Consider the following 24,928-nt stretch of genomic DNA (forward strand, 5'->3'; position numbering starts at 1 on the left):
TTCAAGTGCCACTTTATGGGGACAAATGTGACCGACGCGGCCACAGTCAACGAGTGAAGCATTGCAGGGGTGGGTGGACCCAGGAAGGTCTCTGTGTTACACTCCTAAAATGCATGAACACGTGTGCAGAAGACCCAAAACTCCCTGGATTCAGGTGAGGGCCTGGACAGACACCCCCCGGGGATGGGCCCAGCTTACCCTCAGGACACACAGACGTGACAGACAAGCGTCCCTCAGACCCCGGAGCTGTGCACCGGCGGGGGGGACCTCGAGCGCTTTGGGTGGCCTGTGGACGCCGTGGTCAGAGCCACAGAAATGCTGCTCCAAAGAGGGCGGCTCTAGGGGTGCGGGGGCCCGCTTAGGGCATCGGGGGGACCCGGGAGCCCTCCAGGACTCCATCTGTGTGGGACACAGAGCCTCCCGGAGGTCCCGCCCCACAGAGGGACAAGGTGAGGACAGGCCTGGGGAGCGTGGCTCCAGACAGAGCCTCTGGAAGACGGGGTGACGGGGGTTGCCCGGGAGGACACACAGCGGCCGCAGCCGCCCTCCTTGCTGCCCTGTCGCCTGGTGCACGGGAAAGAGACCAGCGTCAGAGCCGCTGGGCCCCCGGGGCCCCGACGCCACACCTCCAGACTCTCTCCAAAGCCCATGCCCTCGGTGTCGCTGGGGACAGGCCGTGGGTCCCGGAAAGGTGGCTGAGTCACGAGCTGATGCCCAGGCGGTGAGGGCACACGGCAGCCCCGCCCACAGATCGGCCCGGCCCCTGGGCGCCCCGTCCTCACGGATGCCCAGGTCCTCTGCGGCTCCACCTCCTCCCCAGATCCCGGGGCCCGGACGTGCAGGCGCTCTGTCCCCCTCGGATCCCTCGTCCCAGGTGAGAGCACCCTCACAGCCGTCCGCGCCCCCCTCTGAGCTTGGGAGCCTGCCCTCAGGTGTCTGCGCGCCTCGAGACTCTGCCGCCCCCCCTCCCCCGCCACTCCACAGCCCAGGCCGCTCTCGCCTCTGGACCACGCGCTGCTCTGCCCACGTGGAGGCCATCTGAGTAGGGCTTAGCCACTCATCGTAAAAATGCCATCAGCTTCCTGCTGCGAAGCTCCCTGACGTGGCCACTGGCCCCAGCTCTCACCCCTGACCCTGCTCAAAGGCTCTCCCTGACCCTCCCCAAGAGAGTGCAGAGTCCCTCCCCCCAGACCACCCCCAGCACCCCTTAGGGCACCTACTGGCTTCTGCCCACTCATGCACTCACTGCCTTAGGGCCTAGCACACAGTAGGCCTTCAACCAACATTTTCTACTGGAACAAACTGACAAATGTCGGCCCTCACCTGGCCGTGCCCCTGCTGCCCCGGTCCCAACACCCTGCACCAGGCCCGGCACTGGGGCACGTGCACCCCTCCATGCTCGAAGGAGCTCCAGGGCCTTAAAAAGCAAATGCTGAACTTGGACTTTACCACGACTTTTTTTTTTAACTGCTGAGAAAAATTATGCCAAAAGCAGAACCCCACTGAGGTGGGACTTAAGACACTCAGAGAATGTCACAGACAGAAAAGTCACAGTCGTGACAGCGCTCTGAGCTGCTTAAAAGTCCTCTTTGGACCTGAAACCTGGGGGATGCAGCTCGGCCTCTGGGACCCCCAGCAGCGACTGAGGCTTGTTCCTGTCGTCCCGACACCCCGGGCTTTCCCACAGTATCTCAGGAGGAACACTGGGGACACAGGACAGTCTGCTGCCATCAGGCAGTGACTAGAAGACGCTTTCTAGTTTCTGTAAAAAGGCAGAAGTGAGCCATTTGCCACGTTCGGTCCTGATGGTGCGGAGAACGAGGGCCTGGACTCTCTGGGGGTGTTAGAGACTCAGGGACCTGTGGCTGCAGCCGTGGCCTCGGGCTGAGAGGCATCCACACAAGCGCGCCACATCCAGGGCGCCGGGTCTCCCTCACGGGACAGGAGTGGTTGACACGGGGCCCCTTTCTCACCTTTCTGCTTTACTGCTGGTTCTGGCTCAGCACTTTCTCGCGGCAGACTAGATGAATTAGCATCTGAAACACTAGCTGAGTTAGTATTAGCTTCCTTTGTTCCTGATGTAAGACAGTTAAATGGGTTATTAAGACGGAACTGGTCATCAGGCACCTTACTCATCTGTGCTTCCCCACCACAAGCTTCCCAAGGATGACCCAGGGCAGCTTCTAGAAAACGCACCTAGAACACCCCTCCCAGGCCTGGCTCTGGGATCAGGAGAGCACGAAGGGACACCCAGACGTGAGCAGACCCCGCCCACGTGGCCCAGGCAGAGGCCTGGGCTCCCACAGCCAAAGCACCCTGGCCCCCCATTTCCAGGACCACCCGACACTACCAGTCTCCCCTCATCTCCCCACGACAGCCAGGCCTGGGAGTCACAAGCTGCAAATAGGCTGCAACTTCAGGAAAGCAGGAGGAGAAGGAAAAATATTTCTGGCCTTGTGCACAGTCCTAGACGTGTCAAAAGCTCCCAAACGCTTGCCTCCTGATTACTGACTTATATGCGAATGTTTATAAAAATAGAAAAAAACACCAAATACCTGAGAAATAAAACATTTTTTCCTAGTAAAAACAAAAGGATGGGTGCTGGGGGAACAGATTTTGAATTGTGGCAGGACCCAGGGAGGAAACCTGACCCGTTACTAAAGGACCCTCCCACACACTCTCTGAAATGGATCCGGAGGCAAAAATAAAATTAGGAAAATGTTCCCTTTCCTGAAACACGATCTTATAATTTCTTAAAAGTACTCAAAGAAATAGCTTATGTCAGAATTAAACTGTCACTAACTATCAGAGAACTGCTTGATTTTATGTAGTGCAACTGCATAAAATAGACAACATATAATTTTCTGAGGAAATTTTTTTTTTTGATCTGCAAAAACGATGCTGACTTAAACAGCCTGATTCATGTCTACAGTTAATTATTTATGATATCTCATAGGACCAACAAGAAATACCATTAAGTTCTAAAACAAACAAATCTAAAAATAAGTGTAAGTTAGGCAGCTGTAGATTGTCAATTTTAGAAGAAAACACCCCAATAACTTTAAGTTGTCATATGCTATTTGAAAGTATCAAATATTTTCTATATTGTACAAAACCCACCAGCACAGTAAGTAAATTACAAATGCATTACTTCTGTCCATAGCTTGAGGAGACCAATGACACTCTGCACAATTTTATCTCCTCGAAGCTCTTTCTTTCCTTACCTTTTTGAGAGGCCTATGATGGTTGTTTTAACGTTTCCAGTGGTATTCTTAAGTAAGGTTTACTAAACCCCAAATTCACACAAACAGAAAGAACATAAAAACAGACTATCATTCACTAATAATACTACAATCGATTCCTAATCAGAGGGCAGGTTAACCAACTTGCCAACAACAGCTTTTAAAACAATAACGCACCCATAAGAAATTAAAATTACTATGAATTGGAAAAAAAAAAACAGTGCATTAGCACAATCTGCTGAGTTAGCGGCCATTACTGAGCCCTGCAGGTAAGGACGTGGGCGGAGCACCGCGCCTTGAGGGGGTTCTCATCCCAATAAGATCACCCGCGCAAAGCTGGGGGCACCGGCTGGGGCCACGGAGTCTGCACCAGTCACTCTCCCTGAAACTCACCAAGCAGCGCAGAGCCCACAGCACTGCACAAGCAGCTTGCCGTTCTGCCAGGCCTCTGTGCAAAGTTCAGCTGCACGGAGGTGCTGACTACATCTGAGGGTAAATGCAAATAACCAGGGTTTAAAATGGGCGGATCTGCCTGGCCCAGTGACCAGCCTTAGCATCATATCATGGGATGCAGAGACACTAAGTGCATCCTGACAGGACACAAGGTAAAGGGCACAGCATCACCTACGTAGGGGTGAGGGAGAAGCAATCTCTTTAACCCAAATCTGATCAGGCCTTTAGATCTAACAGAAATACCGGGGGCGGGGGGTGGCGCCATAAGTTAAATGACAGCACGGGAGCGATGAGACAAACACAGAGGAGGGAGCGCTGCACAGGGCAAGCAGCCTCACCTCTCCACAAAGTCAGCGCTCTGGAACGAAGGTGGGGGAAGAGGGGCAGAGGGAACAATGTACAGGACAAGCAGCCTCACCTCTGCACAAAGTCAATGCTCTGGAACGAAGGTGGGGGAAGGGGGGCTGTTCCACATTCAAGAGGTTAAAGACACAAAAAGAATAATAAAAAACATACAGTGTGTTCTGGATCCTGATTTTTTTTAAAATAACATTGTTGAGACAATAAGAATGCAGCCTGGGTTTTAGATGCTCTTGGGGAATGACAAGTCTGTTGGGTGCAACAATAATTTTACGGTTATGTAGGAACATTTTTTTTTTTTTGAGGTGCATGCTGAAGTATTTAAATGGAATTATTTAAAGTATTAAAATATTTTTTAAATACTCTGAAATATTTCATAAAACTATGTCACCATAGATGAAGCAAATGTGTCAGAACGTTAGGACCATTGAATCTACATGAGAGGTACATGGGTGCGAGTCATTCTACTCTTTCTACGTATTTTTCATAATGAAAATGTCTAAACAATGAAACAAAACGAAATGAGCGAACCCGAGCAAAATGAAGACATGGATGCCGTAAGGTTCCGGGAAAACATAAGACGACCAAACAGCTGTAGAAGGAGCGAGTCTCCTCAGACAGCCTGTGTGACAACGTGAGCAGGGGAAGAAGACGTTCATGTTTTGAGAAAGAAATGGATAAATTCCAATCCACCGGCAAAGGCAAATGAGAACCACCAAGCCCAACCATTGTCCCGGGACACCCCAACAGTAACGCGGGCCGGCCAGGCGCTGGTCTGAAGCGCTGGCCAGGAGAGGAAGGGGGCTGGGAGGACACACCCAGTGGCCTGGATCTGGAAGCCATAATCAATCTGGAAACTTAAGGAACCCTAACGACTGCTGGCAAACCCTGAATTCCGGAAGCAAAATGACTGCCAGTGCAGGACGACACTTGTGATGACAGGGACCCGGGGTGTGTGCAGTGACAGGACTCAAGGGAGGAAGGGTTTGCGGGGAGGGAGGCTCACTAGGGCCACCCAGGGACAGGGAGCGCACAGGACTCTGCTGGCGGCCACCAGGTGGCGCCAGGCTTCCTTCTAATCTCCACAAAGCGCTCAACTGAGAATCGCCTGCTGCAATGTTCTGTGCTTCTTAAACACTGAGCTTTTATTATTTTCACACATGCAGATAAAGATCTATACAGATCCATAAAGTCTAACATATGTCTAAAGAACTACCCCAATTTATTTTAAATCCAGCATACCATCTCAGGACAGCGCTGACTCACCCTGACTTGGGGCTCTCGAGTAAACTTTATATATAAAGTGATGGGTACTAAAGCAATGGTGCACGACATGTCTGTGACAAGCCAGTCACTTCACGATCATCACCTCATTTACCCTCAAGGCAGGTCTTCTCACACCCGTGTACCCACGAGGAGGCACTGGCTCAGAGAGCACACCTGTGCGGCTCGTTCCAGGGCAGCAGGTACGCAGGTTTGGGTTTGGATGCGAGGTGTGCCCACGTGGGCCGCCCAGGGCCTGCGCAAGGCAAGCCCTCACTCAAGCTTCGCCCCGCCCACTCCCCTCTCCTGCAGTACCAGGACTGCCCTGTGCTGCCCCCCACAGGACCCGCCTGTGGCTGAGAAAAGCTCCTGCAGAAATGAAATAAAACATCACAAGATGCAGCTGAATTGCAACGGGCGTGGCCACTGAGAAAAGCATTTTCATCCGTAAGAACTCATTCTGTCCCAATTTAGGTCGTTCGGTCCTCCCACACTGCTAGAGACGCAGATAAACCACACAGAGCTGACCTACTTGGAACAGAATAACCACAGACCATCACTGCTGAACCAGCGATGGAGCAGACGGCTTGCAAACACACCCCTCTTAGAAAAGCAAAAACTAGTAAAGGGAGAACGCAAGTGCAGAAAGATGGGCTTATTGTTATTCTAGCTACAGTTACAGAATGTTAAAAAACCAGGTAGATCCGAGGCAAGTTCAGCCTAGAAAAATCTTTATCTTTCCCCGGGGGCAAGATTTACACTATTTTTCCCCTCAAATGTCACTCAAGAATTGCCGTATTTCTGAAGAATTTAGTTAAACATCACAGAAGACTCCATACAGTTACAACCTTGGATCATCCCACCGAAATTCCATATCCGTACGTCTAATCAGCCGGTATCAGCAGGGTGAGGATGTGCACACACGTCACACTGCCAGCCTCGAATGTAAAAGGTGTGCCACGGGGACACCTTCCCCGGGTGCTCCGAGCAAGCACTTGAAAATAGTTCTTGTGGAGCATTTTCTTAACAGAACACAGCAGAGCACGTCGCAGAACTGAAAGATAATTTCTCTAACTAGCCACAACACTTTTTAAAATTCCAGGAGTAAGATGAAGAAAGCATTTTGACTTAGATGCAAAGATGTTACACATAACAAAGCATGTAAAGGTTAACTTAGAGCTAAGTTCATCTTCTTTATCATAAAACTTAGCAAATTAAAGCAAACAGACTATCAAGTCATTTCTGTTCTTCGGTACACTGTGGGAAAAAAGAAATCTGATGAACATTAAAGTGGTTAGAAAAATAAAGAATAATGATAACCCCACTGAGATGTAAATATTTCATACCAAAGTGGTGAGGAATTTAAACTAAAGAATATATTTTTCTTACCTATTTCTGAAGTTGTAGTTTCCTGATCTGGTTCATTATTTAATCCAGACACTATGGGGTCTAAAATTTTAGCTGAAATATCATCCTCCTTTCTTCCTGACATAAAACAGTGAACAACAGATTAAACTATTGCAAAGGTTTTCGCGTTTGGTTGCTTTGGTTGGGATTTACAAGGCTTTATGCCAAGGTCACCAACTAACTGTCCCATCAACTCAACGGTCAACCCTCAGCCTCCACGGGACCTGTCTCGGAAGCGCTGGATAAGCCCCTCCGCCTCCGGAAGCCCCTGGCTTTCAGGGTGCTGGCTCTCCAACCCCCCAACTTGCTGGCCTCTGTCTCCTCTGCCAGAGCCTCTCCTCCTCTCCGACCCTCGAATCCTGGGCTCCACGCTCCCCGGAGGCCATTACTGCATGAAAGCCCGCGCGCTAATCTGGGAACCCCCAAGTTCTTCATTTTAACGTCAGCTTCTCCAGCTCTGCCCCTGAACCTCAGGCCCACACGCCCGCCCGCTGTCCCAACGCCTCCACCTGCTTGTTTCACAGGCATCTTGAACTTAACGCCTCCAGAACGGATCCGCCAACCAGCTTCTCCCAAAGCCTTCCCCGCTTCAATAAATGACACCACGGAGGTGCCGGACACCCCCAACCGATCCCACCTGTGATTCCTCTCTAACAGGCGCCGTGCAGTCCATTGGCGCCACTGTCATCCCTTCCGTGAGAGCGGCTTACCCCGCCCCACCCCCACCCCCCATCTCCGCAGCAGTGACCTTGGGTCCCAGACGTCGCAGCCTCTCACCTGGACGCCACAGCACCACCTAACTGCTCTCCGGCCTTCATTCCCGCCCCTGCAGTTTTAAGGGGGGCGCCTCTCAAACCTAAGCCAGAGCCTGTCTCTGTCCTGCTGGGCACCCCGGGACTTCGCTCCCACCTACTCCACTGCCCCCAGCCTGCCCGCTCACGAGCCCCTTCTCCTGGCACCTGCCCTCTCTCTGCTCCAGCCTCACCACCTGGCTTCCAGTCACTCAAACAGGCAGGCCTGTCCCCAGCTCGGGGCCTCTGGCCATTCCTGGACACCCACAGGTCATGTGCTCTGTGACGCTAGTGGACTCTGTCCAGACACCCCCTCCTCAGTGGCCCTCCCTGCCTACGCACCCCCTCCACCTCTCTCGGCTTCACCTCCCTTCAAAAGACTCATGGTTAACTAACACGAATGTATACATCCTGAGTTCTCTTTACTATCTGTCTTCTCCTTCTAGATCATACTCTCCACGAGGGCAGGTACTCCACAGATATTTGCAGAATTAAGAAAGGAAGGCTCACATGGACGATTTCGGCCAGTGAGGGGGTCACGGACGGGAATCCATGCACGGCGGGGGCAGCCCCGTGGCTCAGACAAGGGGGCTCACTGGTCCCCTGCCCCTGCTCCCCTTGGGGCCCCAAGAACAGTGCTCTAGCACCCGGGCCGCGTCTCTAGCACAGCGCGCATCTCCCCTGCACCACCCACGGGGCTCCATCTGTTCAACGATCAGACGGAAGCAAGGGATCAGGCGGCTAAAGGTTTCGAGTCACAAACCCTCGCTCGCAGCCTCCCTGGGGTTCGCTCAGTCTTACCGAGCTGTTTCCCGGCGTGTTCCTTCTTAGCTTTACTGCAGGAAGAGTTACGTTCTTTTTCAGGGGAGAGACTATTTTCACTGGTTCTAGAATCCCTTCTTCCTAACATGAAATTGCACAATGAAAATACGTATTAAACTTAATTTACGATGCTGCATATTATCAAACAAATGAAATTAAAATGCACCCACTAACTCAAAGTGATTTGCTCTGCTAGTCTCCACTGGTTAAGAATAAGCAAAAATTATCATATTCAGAATGGTTTTTGGATCCTATAGGGATTCTAGTGTGGCCTTAAGATTCTAAGTATGTCTAACAAACGTGATGCCCTCCCTCTCTAGTAAAGGCAAGGCTTCGCTCCTCGGCGGGCACACAGAGGACCTGTGTCTCGCACACCTCCTGGGTGCCGGACCCTTCCCCTAATGCTACCCGCTAAAGCGAGGCAGCACGACAGGGCGCAGCGCCAGCTTTGCTGGGCAAGGACCCGGGGTGAGGTCAGTGCCCGACTAGCAGAGGCAGGGAAGAAAGAGTTCACCAATTTGTCAACAGCTCAGTAAACCTTAGTGTCTTAAAGCTGGCAACTCTCTGATAACCAAATCTCTCAAAGATCAAATACAAGGAACCCTACAGTTCAAGCTTACCGGTTAACTCAGATGCTAACATCCTGAGTTAGTAAAAAAGAAAAGCAGATGATACGACCATCAGCTTAGAAAATCAAAACATCAATGGAACAATTATGGGTTAAGATTCAATACAAGCTAGATTTAAGATACATTTACAAAAATCAATGAAGTTTCTATATTCCAACAACGATCACTAAAAATTAATGAGGGGAAGAAAGATACCATTTCCAAAAAAACTGAAAACAAAACAAACAATCGAGCAATCCCTGACTGACAGACACACCCAAGCACCCAACACACATCTCGGGAGAGGAGGAGACCCCTGTCTAACTTGAAAGTAGAGGTATCCAATCTTCCCAGAATAACGAAAGCCTAAGTTTCACCCAAGTCCAATTACATCCTCATCCATTTGTTTTGTGGGATGTGGGATTCTTTGACTCATGAAGTGATTACAAAATACATCTGGAAGAATAGCAAATAAAAGGGCTTAAAACGTCTTTGAAAAGAAAAATGATAGGGAACTAGTAGTGAAACAGAAAACCGTAGAGAAAAAACAAAAACAGAAACACCAGACTCCAGACTCCAAAAGGCATGTGGGGAGATCACAGAGCAGGAGGGAAGGGAACAATTTAGTAAGTGACCCTGGAACACCTGATGAGTTATTATGAAAAAATAAATTCAGAGCCTCATTTTATACCATGAATTAAAATAAGAGATAACCAAAAAGATTAAATATTAAAACGTATGACAAAACACAAACCTTCATCTCTCAAATCTCTGGAAAAACTACAGAAAAAAGACTGGTAGCTTCCAGTGCATAAAAATTAAACACCTAGGCTTCCCTGGTGGCGCAGTGGTTGAGAGTCCGCCTGCCGATGCAGGGGACACGGGTTCGTGCCCCGGTCCAGGAGGATCCCACATGCCGCGGAGCGGCTGGGCCCGTGAGCCATGGCCGCTGAGCCTGCGCGTCCGGAGCCTGTGCTCCGCAACGGGAGAGGCCACGACAGTGAGAGGCCCGCATAACGCAAAAAAAAAAAAAAAAAAATTAAACACCCAGGCAAGTCAGTAACCAAACAAAATTAGAATTAAAAAAGTGGAAAAAAAATATAAGAAACAAATACTTATTTAAAAATCGGCAGGGGGGTGGTGGTGGGATGAATTGGGAGATTGGGATTGACATGCATACCTAAAATAGATACCTGATAAGAACCTGCTGTTAGCACAGGGAACTCCACTTCCCTGTACAGTAGAAACCAACCCAACATTGTAAAACAACTATGCCCCAATTAAAAAAAATAAAACAATAAATACTTTAAAAAAAATTGGCAGATGTCCTTAACATACAGGGAGCTCACACAAATTAAGAACACTCAGACTCTGAGTGTTTTCCATCTATCAAAATCAGCGAGCCTTTCAAACAAATCCCCAGAGAAGGTGTGGGGTAGAGGGTACGGACAGTGTCCACTGTAGCTAAAACCTTACAATGTCCATAATGGCCCTCTGTGCCAGTAATTATACCCTGGGAACCTATCCCACAGAGATCGCCCAAAAGGAAGAGAAAGTTTCTGTCACAAAGAAGTTCACTAAAGCATTTATCAATGTCAAAGAGTGGAACTTACCACCTAAGTTCAATTTCTCAGTGAAAAATTCCAACTACTACATTCTTGCCATACTTCTTTAAGTTTTACAATTTAGGAAAAGGATGACTTTTCAGGAACTACTACCGCTCATTCAAAGTAACTTCATGCTTCCACTGAAAGCCTCCGACACTGCCAGCCTCCAACTGTACTTCCCTGCATTGGACTGACATTCTTTCCCTACTTATTGGTCTGTCACAAGGAGACACATCTTCGGGCAAACCCAGGCCAGGCCCGTCTGCTTCAGCTTCGGCTTTTAGCATGACTGCCAGTGACATTTTCTGCTATGTTTTAAATGCATAAACATCACCTGTCTAAGGGCAGGACGCTCTTGATGTCCGTCCTGCATCAGGACTAAACTTGCTTACCCATTCAGAAGAGTCAGTGAGACACGGATGACTGATAAATATTTCTGGAAAATTAACATTCAGTCACACCTTTTAGATTGGAACACAGATCACGCAGGTGTACTCTGCCCCTGGTGTCGTGAGCTCACACATGTGTGCGAGGGCATGCACATGCATGTGGGTGTGAAAACCATATATCTTCATCATTTTCACAGTCTTTGTTCCTTCCAAAGGCAAATCCGCTTTCTAGTCACAGAAGCTTTTTCCTACTAGATGTTGTGACTAAAGCAAAGAATCTAGTATTGGGCTTCCCTGGCGGCACAGTGGTTAAGAATCCGCCTGCCAATGCAGGGCACATGGGTTCCAGCCCTGGTCCAGGAGGATCCCACATACTGCGGAGCAGCTAAGCCTGCGTGCCACAACTACTGAAGCCGGCGCGCCTAGAGCCCATGCTCCACAACAAGAGAAGCCACCGCAATAAGAAGCCTGCGCACCACAACGAAGAGTAGCCCCCGCTCGCCACAACCAGAGAAAAGCCTGTGCGCAGCAACGAAGACTCAACGCAGCCAAAAATAAAATAAATTAAGAAAAAAGAATCTAGTATTTTCAGCTACATTGTATGATAAGTTTTGCAGTACCTTCCACTGAATTTTTGGATCGCCGTTTTGATGTCTTTGTTGTCACTGACCCGGATGCTCTAGTGGAAATCTCAGTCTTAAAGAAAAGAGAATGAAAAAAATAAATTAATTGATGCACCACAGAGCGACACCATGAGCAGATTTATTATTCAAGCTCAAGGAAGAACAAACAGGAAACACAACAACATCCGTACGCTACGCATTCAAAGGGGAACTGACTCCAAGTCAGCGCAGCTAAGCACTTAAGACCTAAGAGTGTGGATTAGAAGGAAGCCGAAAGCTCTTTCACTCTAAATGCAGAATTCCACTTTTTGGTACAGCCCTAAAAAGGTCAGCCGTCCACTGACCATACCTTGAGAATCACTCTCATCAGATGAGTTTATGAGGACTCGACTTCTGTCGCTATAATGCTTAATTACCTCAATGCATTTGTGAACAATTCTGAGAGTGAAAACGTACACAGTGTGTTTAAACAGAGCGTAAATCAGAGAAAACAGCACATCCCGTCCCTCCCACCGCTGGCTCAGTTCCCTGGCCCGACCCCTCCCTCAACCTGCCACGAGGGCCTCTTAACTAGCCTCCCAGCCTCCACTCCACGCCTGTCCATCTTGCCTGTGGCTGCCCGGATATACTTTCTGAAATGCAAACTGGACGATGAAGTTGGGGTGAGTCTAACCTCCCCAAGACAGCCCAGCCTGGCCTGGACCTCACCCACAGGAACTGCACTGCAGGGTCCCACCGGGCCAGGCAGAGCTTGGACGGGTCCCTCCAGCCAGCCCTCCGGTCCCTGCCTGCCTCATGACTTAATCCTCTCCCAGACTCCTCCAAAGTGCCACCTCCATCCTCTCCCAAATGACTGCCTTACCCCTCTGTACTCCGCACATCATACTTGTCACATAAAGGTACGAGGAGACCCAAGAGTCACCACAGAGAAGCAGAGAATAAACACACCCCACCTACCTTGCAGGCAGTAAACCCTTTAAAGCGGTACTTTTACGACAAAATAAATATGGACCTATTGTGTGTGAGCCTCCGCCACGCCCCACCCCGTGCCTCCGTGGACTGGGGGTGGACCACACACAGCACTTACTACTTCAACACAGCTATGGGTTTATGGGTTTATGTCTCTCAAAATTATTTTTTCAAGTTTACCTCTGTTTCAGCTTTGGAGTCTTTGAAAGATCCATCTGACGACTTTTTAGACATCTCTCCTGAGCTTGAGGACTATAAAAAAAAATTTCTTTTTTCAAACTCTAGAATTACTCAAGTCCGTAACATCTAAAAACGCGCCGAGATGTTTTCTCTAACGCTGACCAACAAGATAACCCTTCACACGGGAGCACCACGTCACATCCCAGCCCCGCCCCACGGTGGTCACTGTGTGGCCTGGACCTCCAAAGGCCTATCCAAGATCTCCGCCCACTGGGGGCTGACCAGGAGGCCAAGGGCAGCAGGGGCAGGGCCTCGCAGGGAACCACAGGGAGCAGCGTCTCCCAGGCCCACGCGGTCCCTACGCCAGGCCAGACTTCTCGGAGATGTTCCAGGGACACACAGGGAATCTGGAAACGAGGGAGTCGCCCACTCCTATCTTCTGTGAGGGAACCACTCTCACCTCCCAATGGAGCGGTTCTTTTTGAGCAAAGTCTCCAGACGCTACATCAGGAAAGCACTCTCAAAACAAAAATGACGTGAAAACTGTAAGCATGTTAAATCAACACCTTAAAAAACCTCACACTTAAATCAACTCTCAGAAAGACATATCTCGACATAAGGAGTAGAAGAGACACGATCACTGAGATTTTCCTCCATGAAAAGCAGTGGATGCCTGTTGAGTACTTCAACAATTAACTGTCCTCACGACTTAACTATGAAGGTAGCAGACTATATCCGAAGTAGTTTCCTGTGCGGGCCGGGCTCTGTGCCTGGGGTCCCCCCAGCCCAGAGTGCTCAGTTCCCTGCAGACATGGGAGGAGGGCAGCACCCACACGTGGCCACTCTGACCTCAGACTCATCCTCCACCGCCACACGGGGACACACCCGTGACTTCTCAGAGTGCCTTCATACCTGCTGTTTCACAGGCTGAGAATGTCTCACCATCGTCTCTTCTAAGTCATGGGATTCGACTGGAGGCTGCAGACTGCCCGGCAGGGCCCAGGTGAGAGCTGAGTCTCCTCTTCCCTGGAGCTGCCCTCCCGGAAGCCTCGAGGCTCGGCTCTCTGGGGGTCCCACCACTCCTGGGGGAGACAGCAGCCTGCCCCCAGAGCCCTGTTCCACAAAGGAGCCCCAGATGGACACAGAAGGGCCAGTCCAGCAAAATCACCACGACAGGTCTATGAACACCTGCCTTCGGCCAACAACGGCCAGCTGGGAGCAGGAACGCAGTCCGTTCACCCTGGTCTCACACATTTAAACAAAAGCACGCCTCGCTCGTGGCTCCAATACATCCCATATATCCACCTATAAAAGTTCTCTTTGGAACTGTCTCTCTACTTAAAAAACCAGTCATACCACCAGCAACCTCAGTGAACATCACGGGTGGGACACTGGGTCTGAAGGCCTGGAGGGCTGAGAAGGTGCCCCAGGCAGGGGCTGCCTCGTGCACAGTAAAGTGCACTAGAATGTTCGAGCACCACACTAAAACCGGCTCAGCGAAAAAGACTTTTCTTAGACCTCTAGAAAGAAGCAAAAGACGGGGAAGGTCTTTGTTATTTCTAAAACTCCTACGGGAAACCAGGCTTTTATGATACATACGCCGTGGTGGGTTACATGACTCCAGGGTGTCCCTGGGAGACCCCAGGGTCCCAGGTAGCATACCGACAGCCAACAGAACCACCGAGCAGACCAGCTGCCAGGCCTGGCGTGCAGTCCGTCCCACGGAGCCCGCTCACCTCCCGGTGCCAGGGATGCGAGGCCACAAAACCAGAGGCCGGCTCAGCAGGAAAGAGCAAGCTAGCCCCTCACCGCCTGGCCGCCTCACTCAGCAGACCTTGTACTTTCCCAGACCTCAGCTTCCTCCTTTCTAGCAGCTGGAGACCAGAGGATTTCCAGGACCTGCCCAGGACACTTTACAGTTATCTGATGTCCCTGCAAGAACCAGCATTTGCAATGCCAGCCCTGCCAGGAGACTTACCCTATTTACAGCAGGTCCGAAATAACCTGCACCTCTAGAAAACAGTGTCTGAAACCAAAAGAATTTTCTGGAAAACCCTAAATTTACCTGAAAATTTAATTAAACAAGAATTCAGTAAACTGAGGTCTCATTTTACTCATCTGCTAATGCTTCAGAGACTTAGAAAGTATCCCCAATCCTTAATAAACGCAGCCATGCCCACACCCCGGGGACCCCACACACTGAGGCTGCCTGGAAACGCTGCTCACAAAGCCACGGGACCCACTGATCCCCAGTCTCCAGGAGAACGCCCAAAGGCACACACACACAGCAGACAGGAAAAGCAAAAACCAGTATCGCTTTAAGGTTCTCCTAGGAATCCACGACTGTCAGAATTTTAAATTGGTGATAAAGAAATCCAGTTTCCTAATCACACTACAACCAAGACCAGAGTCGTTGTGGAGAACACCACGAACCCTTTCTAAGTTAAAGGCAGAGGTTTTCCGACAGGACTTACCTTTCTCCCCGGCTTCTCGCGCTCGTGGCTCCTCTCCCTGTCGGGGTCCCTGGAGCGCTGCCCGTCCCGCACCCTCTGCCGGGCCCGCTCCTGGCCCTTGTGTCGCTCGCGCTCGATCTCCCGGTCTTTCCACTTCTCCTCCTTTCCGCCCTCGTTCTTCCGCTCGCTCTCCCGCTCTGCGCCCTTATCCCTGGCCCTCTCTGGCCGGGCCCTGTTCTTGGCCCGCTCGCTCTCCCCTTCGTGGCACTTGTCTCTCTCGGGATCTTTGTGTCTGTCTCGTTCATTCTCCTTGGGCTTCTCCCTGTCCCTTTCCTTTTCTCTTGGTTTGCTTTCTTCCTCTTTCTGTTTTCGACCTCCGCTTGTATTCCTCTCATTTATTTCGGAGTTTCTTCTATCCTAGGAAAAAAAAAAGCTGGATGACAATATCACTTATAAATGTCTACCTGAACCACAAAAAGCCTCATTATTTCATTTTCAGATGCACGTAACTTGCATTCACCTCTTTATCCTTATGAACCCTGGATGCTTCCTCCCTCACGTTCTTATTATCCAATTCTTGAGGTTTCGACGTCAGTGAGGACCTTCCTTTTGTTTCCACCTTCTCTCCGGCTAACACTCTCTTCACCGCATCGTCGCTGGAGAGCTTGTCCCAACGTGAGGAAATAAAATGCAAGGTTGCGATGAAATTAGTACATTTAATAAACATGAATGTCAACATTCAAAGATTGCTCATTAAACGGAATCTTTGTCTCCTAATGGATTTCAAAGGATAAAATATTAAAAGGAAATGAACGTTACCACAGACAACGTACAGCATCTCCTCTAACCGAGCCCTCCAGCACTCCTGCGGTAACCGCACAGTCCACTCAAGCTAAATGAACCCTGGGTCCCTTCTACCCAAGGTGCCAAGCGTGGACGTGTGTGCTGTTCAAGGACACCAAAGCTGGCCACACGACTCTACGACACCCTTCGCTTCTCACGGGGCCACAGAGGCCCAGCACCGAAAGGGCCTAAGGAATGATCTAACCGGAGCCCCATCAAATGCCAAAATCCCTTCTGCAGCAACCCTGACCGCCCCCGAGAGTCTCTGAACACCTCGGGTCAGGAATCCCACTGGCCACACACTCCCGCTTTCCGCAAGCCTGCGCTGAGTGACTGCTACACGCCCGGCACTAGACCGCGGGCCGAGGACACGCTGCACACCAGCGAGGCCGCCAAACACAACAACCAAAAGTCAGTGCGCTGGGGGAACACGACGGGGGTTCCAGCAAGAGCAGCCAATCCCACACGGCTCCCGGGAAGCAGCTCCGCACAGAGAAAGCAGCAGCACAACTGAGGGAGTGAGACCAGGGCAGGAGCCCTCAGGGCTGCAGGCACAAGGTGAGAGATGAGAGAAAAGGATCAGAGGAGACGGGCTTCGTGAGCAGTGCACGGAGCTGGGGGCGAGGGATTCAGCAGGAAGGCTAGTCAGATTTGCTTTTTGGAAAGATGAGCAACGAGAAGGATCTGGGGGTGGGGGCGGGGGACAGAGGTCAGCGCACTGGAAGATGAGCCTCTGCGTCTCCATGCCTTGGACCCAGCACACCAGGGCGAGGCTACCCTGAGGCCCCGGGGGCCAGTCTGATCCCACTCTCCATCTCCCACTGCTGCTGTGTGAGCTGAAGCCCACCTTTCCCATCTTGGTAACATGGAAGGTGAGCCCTCAGCCCATCAGGTCCATGAAGGGCTCTGTTAGTCATGCCCTTGATAAAGGTCCAACTCCGCTCCCCTGGGGGCTACTCAGATCCCACAAAGAAGGCAGGCCCTGGGGATGACCTGCTCCTACGGCCCAGCTGGACTGTGAGGGAGAAGCCAAGATTCCAGCCCTTGGTGAGGATCTCAGGAAATCCAGTCCCTGCACAAGTGAAACGGGATCTCTTTGAAGGCAGCACAGCTCTGCAAACACCCACCAGGGGAGAGGGAGGGATGGAGGGGAGGAGGGAAAGAGGGAGGGAAGCAGACCCAAGAGGCTGGAAAGGCGGGCAGAGAACAGGGACATCCCACAAGCCCCAAAGATGAAGAAAAGCAGCTCCTCCGGCCACCCGGTTGGAAACAGTCACCTGCCCTGAAAGGAGGCCCAAAAGGAGAAAGGATGCAGGGCTCAGCAGGCTGGGCACGCAGCCTCCAGCCACGTGCCCACGAGCAAAGTGCCTGTGGAGTCCCTATTTGATGCTGACAGCTCGTAGACCCTGTGCGTAGCACTGCCTTATCTGTTTCAGTGTACAGCTTTAAACTACTTCTGCAACTCTGAGGCTCCAGGAGAGGTGGGGTCAGACTGCAAGCACAGGGTTAAAACCCCCTCCTTAAACACCTCAGCTCCGCTGCGTGGCCTGCCCTCCCCGTCTGGTCATCCCTCCCGCGCTGGCAGCTTCCAGCTCGGGGGCGGCGCTACCTTGTTGAGACAGCACTTTCCGATTCTCTGGAGCAGCTCGTTGGTCCTTTCAGGCTCGTGCCCGGCCACGATCCGAGCCGGTTTTGCCAACAGTGGCTCTCCGGAGACCATGACCACCACGTCTATGGCCTTCTGAAGGAAGCTAATTTTGGCGTCTTTATCCTGAAAGATTTCCATTTAAAACACAAATATTAAAATACTTCAAAAAGAGCTTGCATTATCTTCAGTATGTCCAACAGGCACAGTTCCCGTTTAGATAAAAAGCTATTTTTAGATGTGTGTTAAATTTAGAAATCCTGACTATAACAACAACCACCAAAAAAAATCTTCGGTAAAGCTTTTAGCTGTAGGTGGTGGGCTAGCATCATTAACCTTTGGAACACTCATTCCATTTCTCCAGGATAACGTTAGCGTGCTAGGCAGCTGCCGCAAAGACCACGAAGTGAGGAAGGGAACCTGGCAACGCCCAGAGCCACCAGCCTCGCATGCCAGCCACAGGTCAGCCGTGAGCGAGGGGCCACCACAGCGCACCGCTCACAAAAACCCTGTTCACGAAGGCGAGCAGGGACAGCGCCTCAAACCTACCTTAACGTTATCGGACTTCATCTCGGCGTCTGTGTAGAGGCCCTTCATGAAACCAGTCATCCTGATCACCTTCAAAAGATAAAGCGAGGCCATGGTCAGCGCCCCACGGGACAGCCCGTGCCCTGGCCTCACCCACTGCCCACGCTAAGGGCCGCCTGGATCTGTCTACGCCCAGGACGTCATTCATCCACTGACGCAATGAGCACTGAGCGTCTGCCATGTGCCAGGCCTCGTCCCGGCAGGAGCCAGCCTGGTCCTCACAGAACTCAGCCTGGCTGTGACAACAGGTGAACACAATGGACCCGTGGGGCTATAACGGGTCCAGGTGCAGGAGGCCCCGGGGAGTCGGGGAACACTTCCCAGAGCAAATCATATCTAAACTAAGACCAGAAGCTTACGGGAGAAGAATTGGGGGAGCGAGTATTGAGGAAGCACGTGACAGGCAAAAGAAACAGTCCCACAAGGTCCAACTAGGTCCTGTTCACGGGGCCAGAGGAAGTTCGACAAGAGGAGCCTGAGGCCAGGGAGTCAGCACGGGCCTGACTGGATGGCCTTTGAAGCCATCAGGAATATGGACTTAGCCTCACGACCACGAGGAGGCCCCGAGAGGTGCACAGACAGGAAACGGCCTCCTGTGAGGACGGCTCAGGGCAGTGGAGAGCGTGGACTTTGGAAAGAAGAGGGACTTCCCAGCCTGGGTTTCTCCTCACCACTGTGTCACTCACGTCCTGGGACACAGGGGTGCTCTGTGCCACATCACTTTTGTTCTCTCCCCACCCCTTCCTCTCCTCAGTCAACCTGGACCTCCCAGCTACCCCTCAGTCAGGCTTTGGGGGTGGTGATGTGTTCCGTTCCTCCCCACCTCCAGACACACCAGGGCCCTGGCTTCTCTCAGACCAGAGGTTTTCAAAATGCGGCAGGTCACTATAAAGTCAATGTAATGGGTAGCAATAAGCATTTTTTTAATAAAACATATAAGAAAATATCAGACTGCACTGTATGTAGTTAGGATGAATATTGCCTATATGTGTGTGTCCTGGGTCAGATATAAAGAGTATTTATTACCTTAAAAAAAAAAAAAGACAGTCCCACACTAATATTAGGCTCCTTCTCTGAGACCAAGCTACAACTAGCTAGCTATTAATTAAGCTAGCTTTCATTCCTCAAACTACTTAACAGCTGTGCTGGTTTTCTTCCTGACAAGACGGGTGGAATCTTAGGAGTATCCTGCATTTAATATTCCTGGAACTTCTGCATCCTCAAAAGGAAAAACCTTTGGAGTTTTTTCCAGTGTGCTGACAGTTAAACTTGTGAGCAGTCATTTTAACCAACAAGAGACATGAATTTCGCAGGATCAGTGCTTCAATTTATGAAAGAGGCAGAGTTGGTTTAGCAGCAGCTAAAATACTAACAGGGAGATTTGAATACAATACTCAGGGGCAGTGAAGAATTTGCGTACAAGGATCTGCACCTATTATCTGAAAATGCTTTCCAGATGTCAACTGTCCTAACATCTTTATTGAGTAGGTGACAATTAACGTATTTATCTTTACACAGGTAGAGAAATTAATTTTGACCTTAGATTAGGAAAAAACTGAGGAAGAAAAGCAGACCAGTGGATCCCGATTGGGAACACGGAACTCCTTCCCCACACCCTGGCTACCTGGCCAACCAAGCCGATTCCTGCCCGAACCTTCCTCCTCCTCTGCCCTTCCAGGAGGTGGGGACAGCAGCCACCATGAGCCCAGGGCCACACCAAGACCCACAGGACGAGGTATGGCCCCAGCCTCCTTCCTGGCTCTGTTTCAGTGAAGAGATGGGACTAACACAGGAAATGAAAGTGTGAGGCTGGGCGGCAACCGCTGTAGTTGGCCACTTACCTCCTGGCTAAGTGACGTGACCCCTCCTGGGTTAGAGGACGCTACCTGCCTACTTCACAGGGCGGGGGTGATGCAGCTCAAGGCCCAGCTCTCCACGCAGGCTCTCCACGCAGCCACGTCCCTTCCCCAAACACTGTCCAGGGCAGGTCTAAGTGCTGCACCAGCTTAGGAGGAGCGGGAGGCCAGTCAAGGCAGCCCTTGGGATGTGGGTGGGTTTCAAGAGAGCTGTAAGCACGATTAGGGTTTTTAACAGAGAGAGGCACACATTGTAAGCTAAGCTGAGATAGCAAAAACAAGCAAAGCAAAATTTGTGTAATTTCCAGCACCTGCTGGAAAGAGTGAGAAGTGAAGTTTAAGGACAAACATGGGGCAAGAGTGGGAGCCTGAGCCCCTGGACACCTGCAAGTTTGAGCTCTTAACTCCCCAAGAGCATGCCCGAGTTTCCAAGGTCAACACTGCACTCAGGTGTGCCACGGAAATGGGCGCTGCCACCCTGAGTTACAGGAGCCTTGACTGATTCCATTCAACAATGAATGTTTGTTGTGCACCTTCTGTGTACCGTACCCAGGATATGCCAACAAACAAGCTACCGTCCACGTCACTCAGGAATTCACCAGCCAGTGGGGAAAAGTTTACAGACGACCAATCTCAAGACATGCTCTGTCGTTTATCAGCAAATACTCACCTGCTCTTTTATAGCGTCTTCTTTTCAGGTCCCCTAAACCACCTTCAATCAATTCACCCACAGGTACTGATTAAGCGTCCAGTATGTGGTGACCACAGTGGAGCAGGTGGAGGAAAACTTGGGGAGAGGGAGTTTATACAAAAAAAAAAGAATGATTTTTTTCTCCCGGGATTTGTAAGCACTCTCCACATGCTAGACACCGCAGCAAAAAAAATCACAGAAACAGCTTTGCCAGGTAGAGTGGAAGATGTGCTCTGAGAGATACATGGGTAGGATGGGAAGAAATAAGAATGCTCCCCAAGGGGCCGGGAGTCTCCCCGGAAGAGGGGGCTCAGGGGGTTGGCGCGAAGGGGAGCACAGGGGTGAGAGCAGAGGCGCCGCGGAATCCGGCCAAAGCCCGGCTCCTCGGGCAGGGGACGCGCTCAGCGACGCGAGGTCCGACCCTGACGCCAGCCCTGGTCCCGACCCACAACCCGGCAGTGACCCCCGACCCGCATCCCGGCCCTCACCCCGACCCCCACAAGGGCCCTGACCCCCGGCCCGCACCCCGAGCCCCACAAGGGCCCTGACCCCCGGCCTGCACCCAGACAGCGCACCGGGACCCCGGCCCCGACCCCGACGAACCCCGGACTGCACCCCGACCCCCGCCCCGGCCCGGCGCTCACCTCCGTGATGATGTCGTGCAGGTAGCGGAACGGGGGCTTGTTCAGCAGCTTCTCCGTCAGCGGCGGCCTCCGAATCACCTTCCCCAGAGCCTCCTGCGTCCGCTTCACCACCGCCGCGTTCATGGCGGCGCCGCCCGCGTCTCGCCGGCCGCCGAGCCTAAACTCCGCTACCCGGCCGCCGCCGGCCCCGCCGCCGCCGCCAGGTCCGGCCTAGACGCGCCGCTCGGGTTTCCATCCCACAGTGCACCGGAGTCGGCCAAGGCGCGTGCGCGGGGCCGCGGCCCTCGGTCGCCAGGGCGGCGCGGCCTTAGCAACGGACCGGCGGCGGCGCCCCGGGCCCTGTCCGACTGCGCGCGCACGCGGGCGGTGTCTGCGGTGGGGCTGCCTCAGCGTCCCTGACCGGTGACAGCGCCGAACCCCTCCACCGCTCAGCAGCCTCGGGAAAAAGCTGTTCGCCCCGCGTTAGAGGAGCCCTCCCGAGGACTGGATAGCAGCAACACAGCTTCCAAGATTCATTTCAGGGGGACTGGACTAAGTTATCTCGAAAGACACATACCTTATCCTGTTGTTACTTAACATGGCTTCTTGGAAGAGTAACTCCTTTTCTCTGAGGCTATGTTTCTGTTCCTATAAAGCAGGGATAATATGTGCCAGCCTCCCTAACTCCCAGGGAGATGAGGACCAAACGATGCTTCAGGGCTTTGTAACCAGGATGAAGCCGCTCCCTTGTTGTTCTGCCAGGTGTCTGTGGTTCTGTCCCATCTGTCTTCCATCCGCCACGCACAGGCTCACTGCAGATACTTCTATCAATATTGAAGCTTTGTGGTCTGTTTTTAGTTCTTCTATTGGATACCTTTGTAATTTTTATTTACATTCATTTTTACCATTTTCAATGCGCTCCATTCTTTATGTGTTCTTTGCTCGAGATGTATCTGGATGTGGAGTTTTTTAACTTAAAATTTATATTTGACTTTTTAAAATATTTATTTATTTGGCTACGTCAGGCCTTCGTTGCAGCACGCGGAATCTTCGTTGCAGCACGCGGAATCTTCGTTGGCGGTATGTGGGATCTATCGTTGTGGCGCTCCTTGCGGCGCGCGGGCTTCTCTCTAGTTGTGTCGTGCGTGCGGGTTTTCTCTTCTCTAGTTGTGGCCTGGGCTCCAGAGCGCAGGGGCTCTGTACTTTGCGGCACGCAGGCTCTCTAATTGAGGCGTGAGAAGTCGGTAGTGGCACTCAGGCTTAGTTGACCCGCGGCATGTGGGATGTTAGTTCCCCGAAGGGATTGCACCCGTGTCCCCTGCATTGGAAGGCGGATTCTTTACCACTGGACCACCAGGAAAGCCCCCGATTATTATCGACATTCAGTAAAATGCACCCATTTTAAGTGTACAGCCTGATGCGTTTTGGTAATTTTACACGATTATGCTACCATCACCACAATCAAGATACAGAACAGTTCCTGTACCCTAAAACATTTTCTCGTGCTCATTTGCAGTTCATCTCCTCCCCCACCCCAGCCCCAGGCAACTGCAACTGTCATGACAACCGTGCCTTTCCTAGAGTTCCATATAAATGGAATCACACAGTACATAGTCTTTTGTGTTTAATTCTTTCCTTTCTAATGTTTTGAGATTCATCCATATGTCATTCCTTTTTGCAGCTGAGTAGTATTCCGTAGTACAATTTGGTTATCTGTTCAACAGTTGATGAATATTTGAGTTGCTTTTATTTCTTATTATTTATGAATAACACTACTAAGACCATTCACATACAAGTCTTTGTATGAACATAAGTTTTCATTTCTCTTGGATAAATACCTAGAAATAGGATTGCTGGATTGTATGGTAAGAATATGCTTAACTTTACAAGATACAACCATACTGTTTTTAAAGTGGCTGCATCGGTTTTCATTCCCACTAGCAACGTATGGGATTCCCAGTTGCCCCATACCCCCTGGCAACACCTGATGTGTCCGTCTTTTTAATTTTAGCCGTTCTAATAGGTATGTAATAGTATCTTATTATGGTTTTAATTTGCATTTCTCTGGTAATTACTGATTTCAAGCACTTTTTATGTACATGTACACTTTTCATTTTCACGGGCATTCATATATATTTGGTGAGGATAGCCTACAAAGTATCATTCAGGCATTTATTGAATCACTGCTGTATGCTGAGTATTGTTTAGGTGCTGGGGATTTCTGTGGAACTACATACCTTCTAGTAAGCAACTTCCACAACAGCAGTTGTTCACTGCTCCTAGGACCATAGCTCTCTCTGCTGCTAACTGCATCCAGGACCATGTGAGAATTGGTTATCTAGCCAGAGGCCAGGTGAACGGCCAGAGCTCATCTCCCTCCAGCAGTGCCAACCTCATTTCTTTCCACACTTCACCATGCAGGTGGGCTGGCTGTAAGAGACTTTACTGAGAGGTTGAGAGAAGCCTAAGAGGTGACAACCTGTGAGGGAAGGCATTTGATAACGCTCACTGTGTAGAGCTCTTCCACGGTCCATGAGGAAGAAAGCCCCCGGAGAATCGTGCTCTAAGATTCCCTCCCGGGTGGCCCTCGGCTATTAACCCTGCTTCCCAACTTCCAAGTCCACCCCTTGGCCAGAGCACCTCCATCCTCTGGCCCCCGCCTTATCAAATCTTCCTGACTTTCTGGGAACCCCACTCTACCCATGGGAGCTTTTGTTTTCCCATCCATTCCCTTTCGCCCAGCAGTACACTTCCCAGAGTCTGGGTTCTCCCGTCCAGACTCACAACCCAAGGTCTTGGTAGGACAGTCCCCTGTGGCATTTGGCACCTTGGTCCCTTGGGTGATGGTGGACACTGTGAACCAGGCTCCTTCCAGGGCTCTCAGATTCCTGTTATCCTCCTTGTCGTCCACACACTTATCTTTATCACACATGTATCCTGTTGCCCAAGAGCAAACACTCGTTCTTAAACCGTCCATCAAACGCCATAAAGAAGCGTAAAACAGTTTTCCAACTGCCTCGCCATTTCTGAGCGTCCTCACCCACGCTGACGCTAGTACTTCAGTCACGATGGAGAATGGTATTCACTCCCTTCCCCCTCCCCGTCCACCACCCGACCCCACCTCAGGCCCCCTGGAAGTCTATTAAAAGGGGGGCCATAATGGGACTGTGTACTTCTTCATGGCTGGGCCCTTAGTTCATGAAGCTTGGCCCAAAGCTCTGCGGTGATTAAGCCCTTAGACGAGGATGCACCAGCTTCCTGCCCTCCAGGCGTTAGGGAGAGAAGGAAGGGGAACTCACTGGCCCAGGGCGGCCAGGCCCCCGGGGCCTGCAGCAGATGCAGAAGATGCTGTGGAGTCTGAGAGCCGGAGCGTCCCACCCAGACCTCTTCCTCCACCTGCCCACCGTGGCCAAGCTGGGAGCCCAGAGTCTCCCGTCAGGGGCACCCACCTGTGAGCTTTGAACACTGGCTGGGCTTGGCCTGAGCAGGGGCAGAGGGGGAACTCAGGGAGGTCA

General features: G+C 51.3%; 1 protein-coding gene across 7 annotated transcripts in view; it reads right to left on the reverse strand.

Moving 5' to 3' along the window:
* Window positions 1-21,669, reverse strand: part of TRAF3IP1 (TRAF3 interacting protein 1) — a 67,499-nt gene extending 45,830 nt beyond the window's left edge. For 2 of the 7 annotated variants that reach the window (XM_067740030.1, XM_067740035.1), the window contains exons 1-9: window positions 21,435-21,669; window positions 18,205-18,273; window positions 17,620-17,781; window positions 15,688-15,831; window positions 15,189-15,584; window positions 12,715-12,786; window positions 11,563-11,638; window positions 8,318-8,419; window positions 6,708-6,803 (exon numbers count right to left, since the gene is read on the reverse strand). In XM_067740030.1, coding sequence (XP_067596131.1) covers window positions 6,708-6,803; window positions 8,318-8,419; window positions 11,563-11,638; window positions 12,715-12,786; window positions 15,189-15,584; window positions 15,688-15,831; window positions 17,620-17,781; window positions 18,205-18,273; window positions 21,435-21,557 — 1,240 coding nt within the window. In that variant the 5' untranslated portion in view covers window positions 21,558-21,669. Of the gene's footprint in view, window positions 1-1,973; window positions 2,076-6,707; window positions 6,804-8,317; window positions 8,420-11,562; window positions 11,639-12,714; window positions 12,787-15,188; window positions 15,585-15,687; window positions 15,832-17,619; window positions 17,782-18,204; window positions 18,274-21,434 lie in introns of all 7 variants that reach the window. The other 5 variants (XM_067740033.1, XM_067740031.1, XM_067740036.1 and 2 more) reach the window with 4 other exon arrangements.
* Window positions 21,670-24,928: the final 3,259 nt, after the last annotated feature.

The sequence above is a fragment of the Pseudorca crassidens genome, chromosome 6 (assembly GCF_039906515.1).
Source record: "Pseudorca crassidens isolate mPseCra1 chromosome 6, mPseCra1.hap1, whole genome shotgun sequence".
NCBI classification, from domain to species: domain Eukaryota; kingdom Metazoa; phylum Chordata; class Mammalia; order Artiodactyla; family Delphinidae; genus Pseudorca; species Pseudorca crassidens.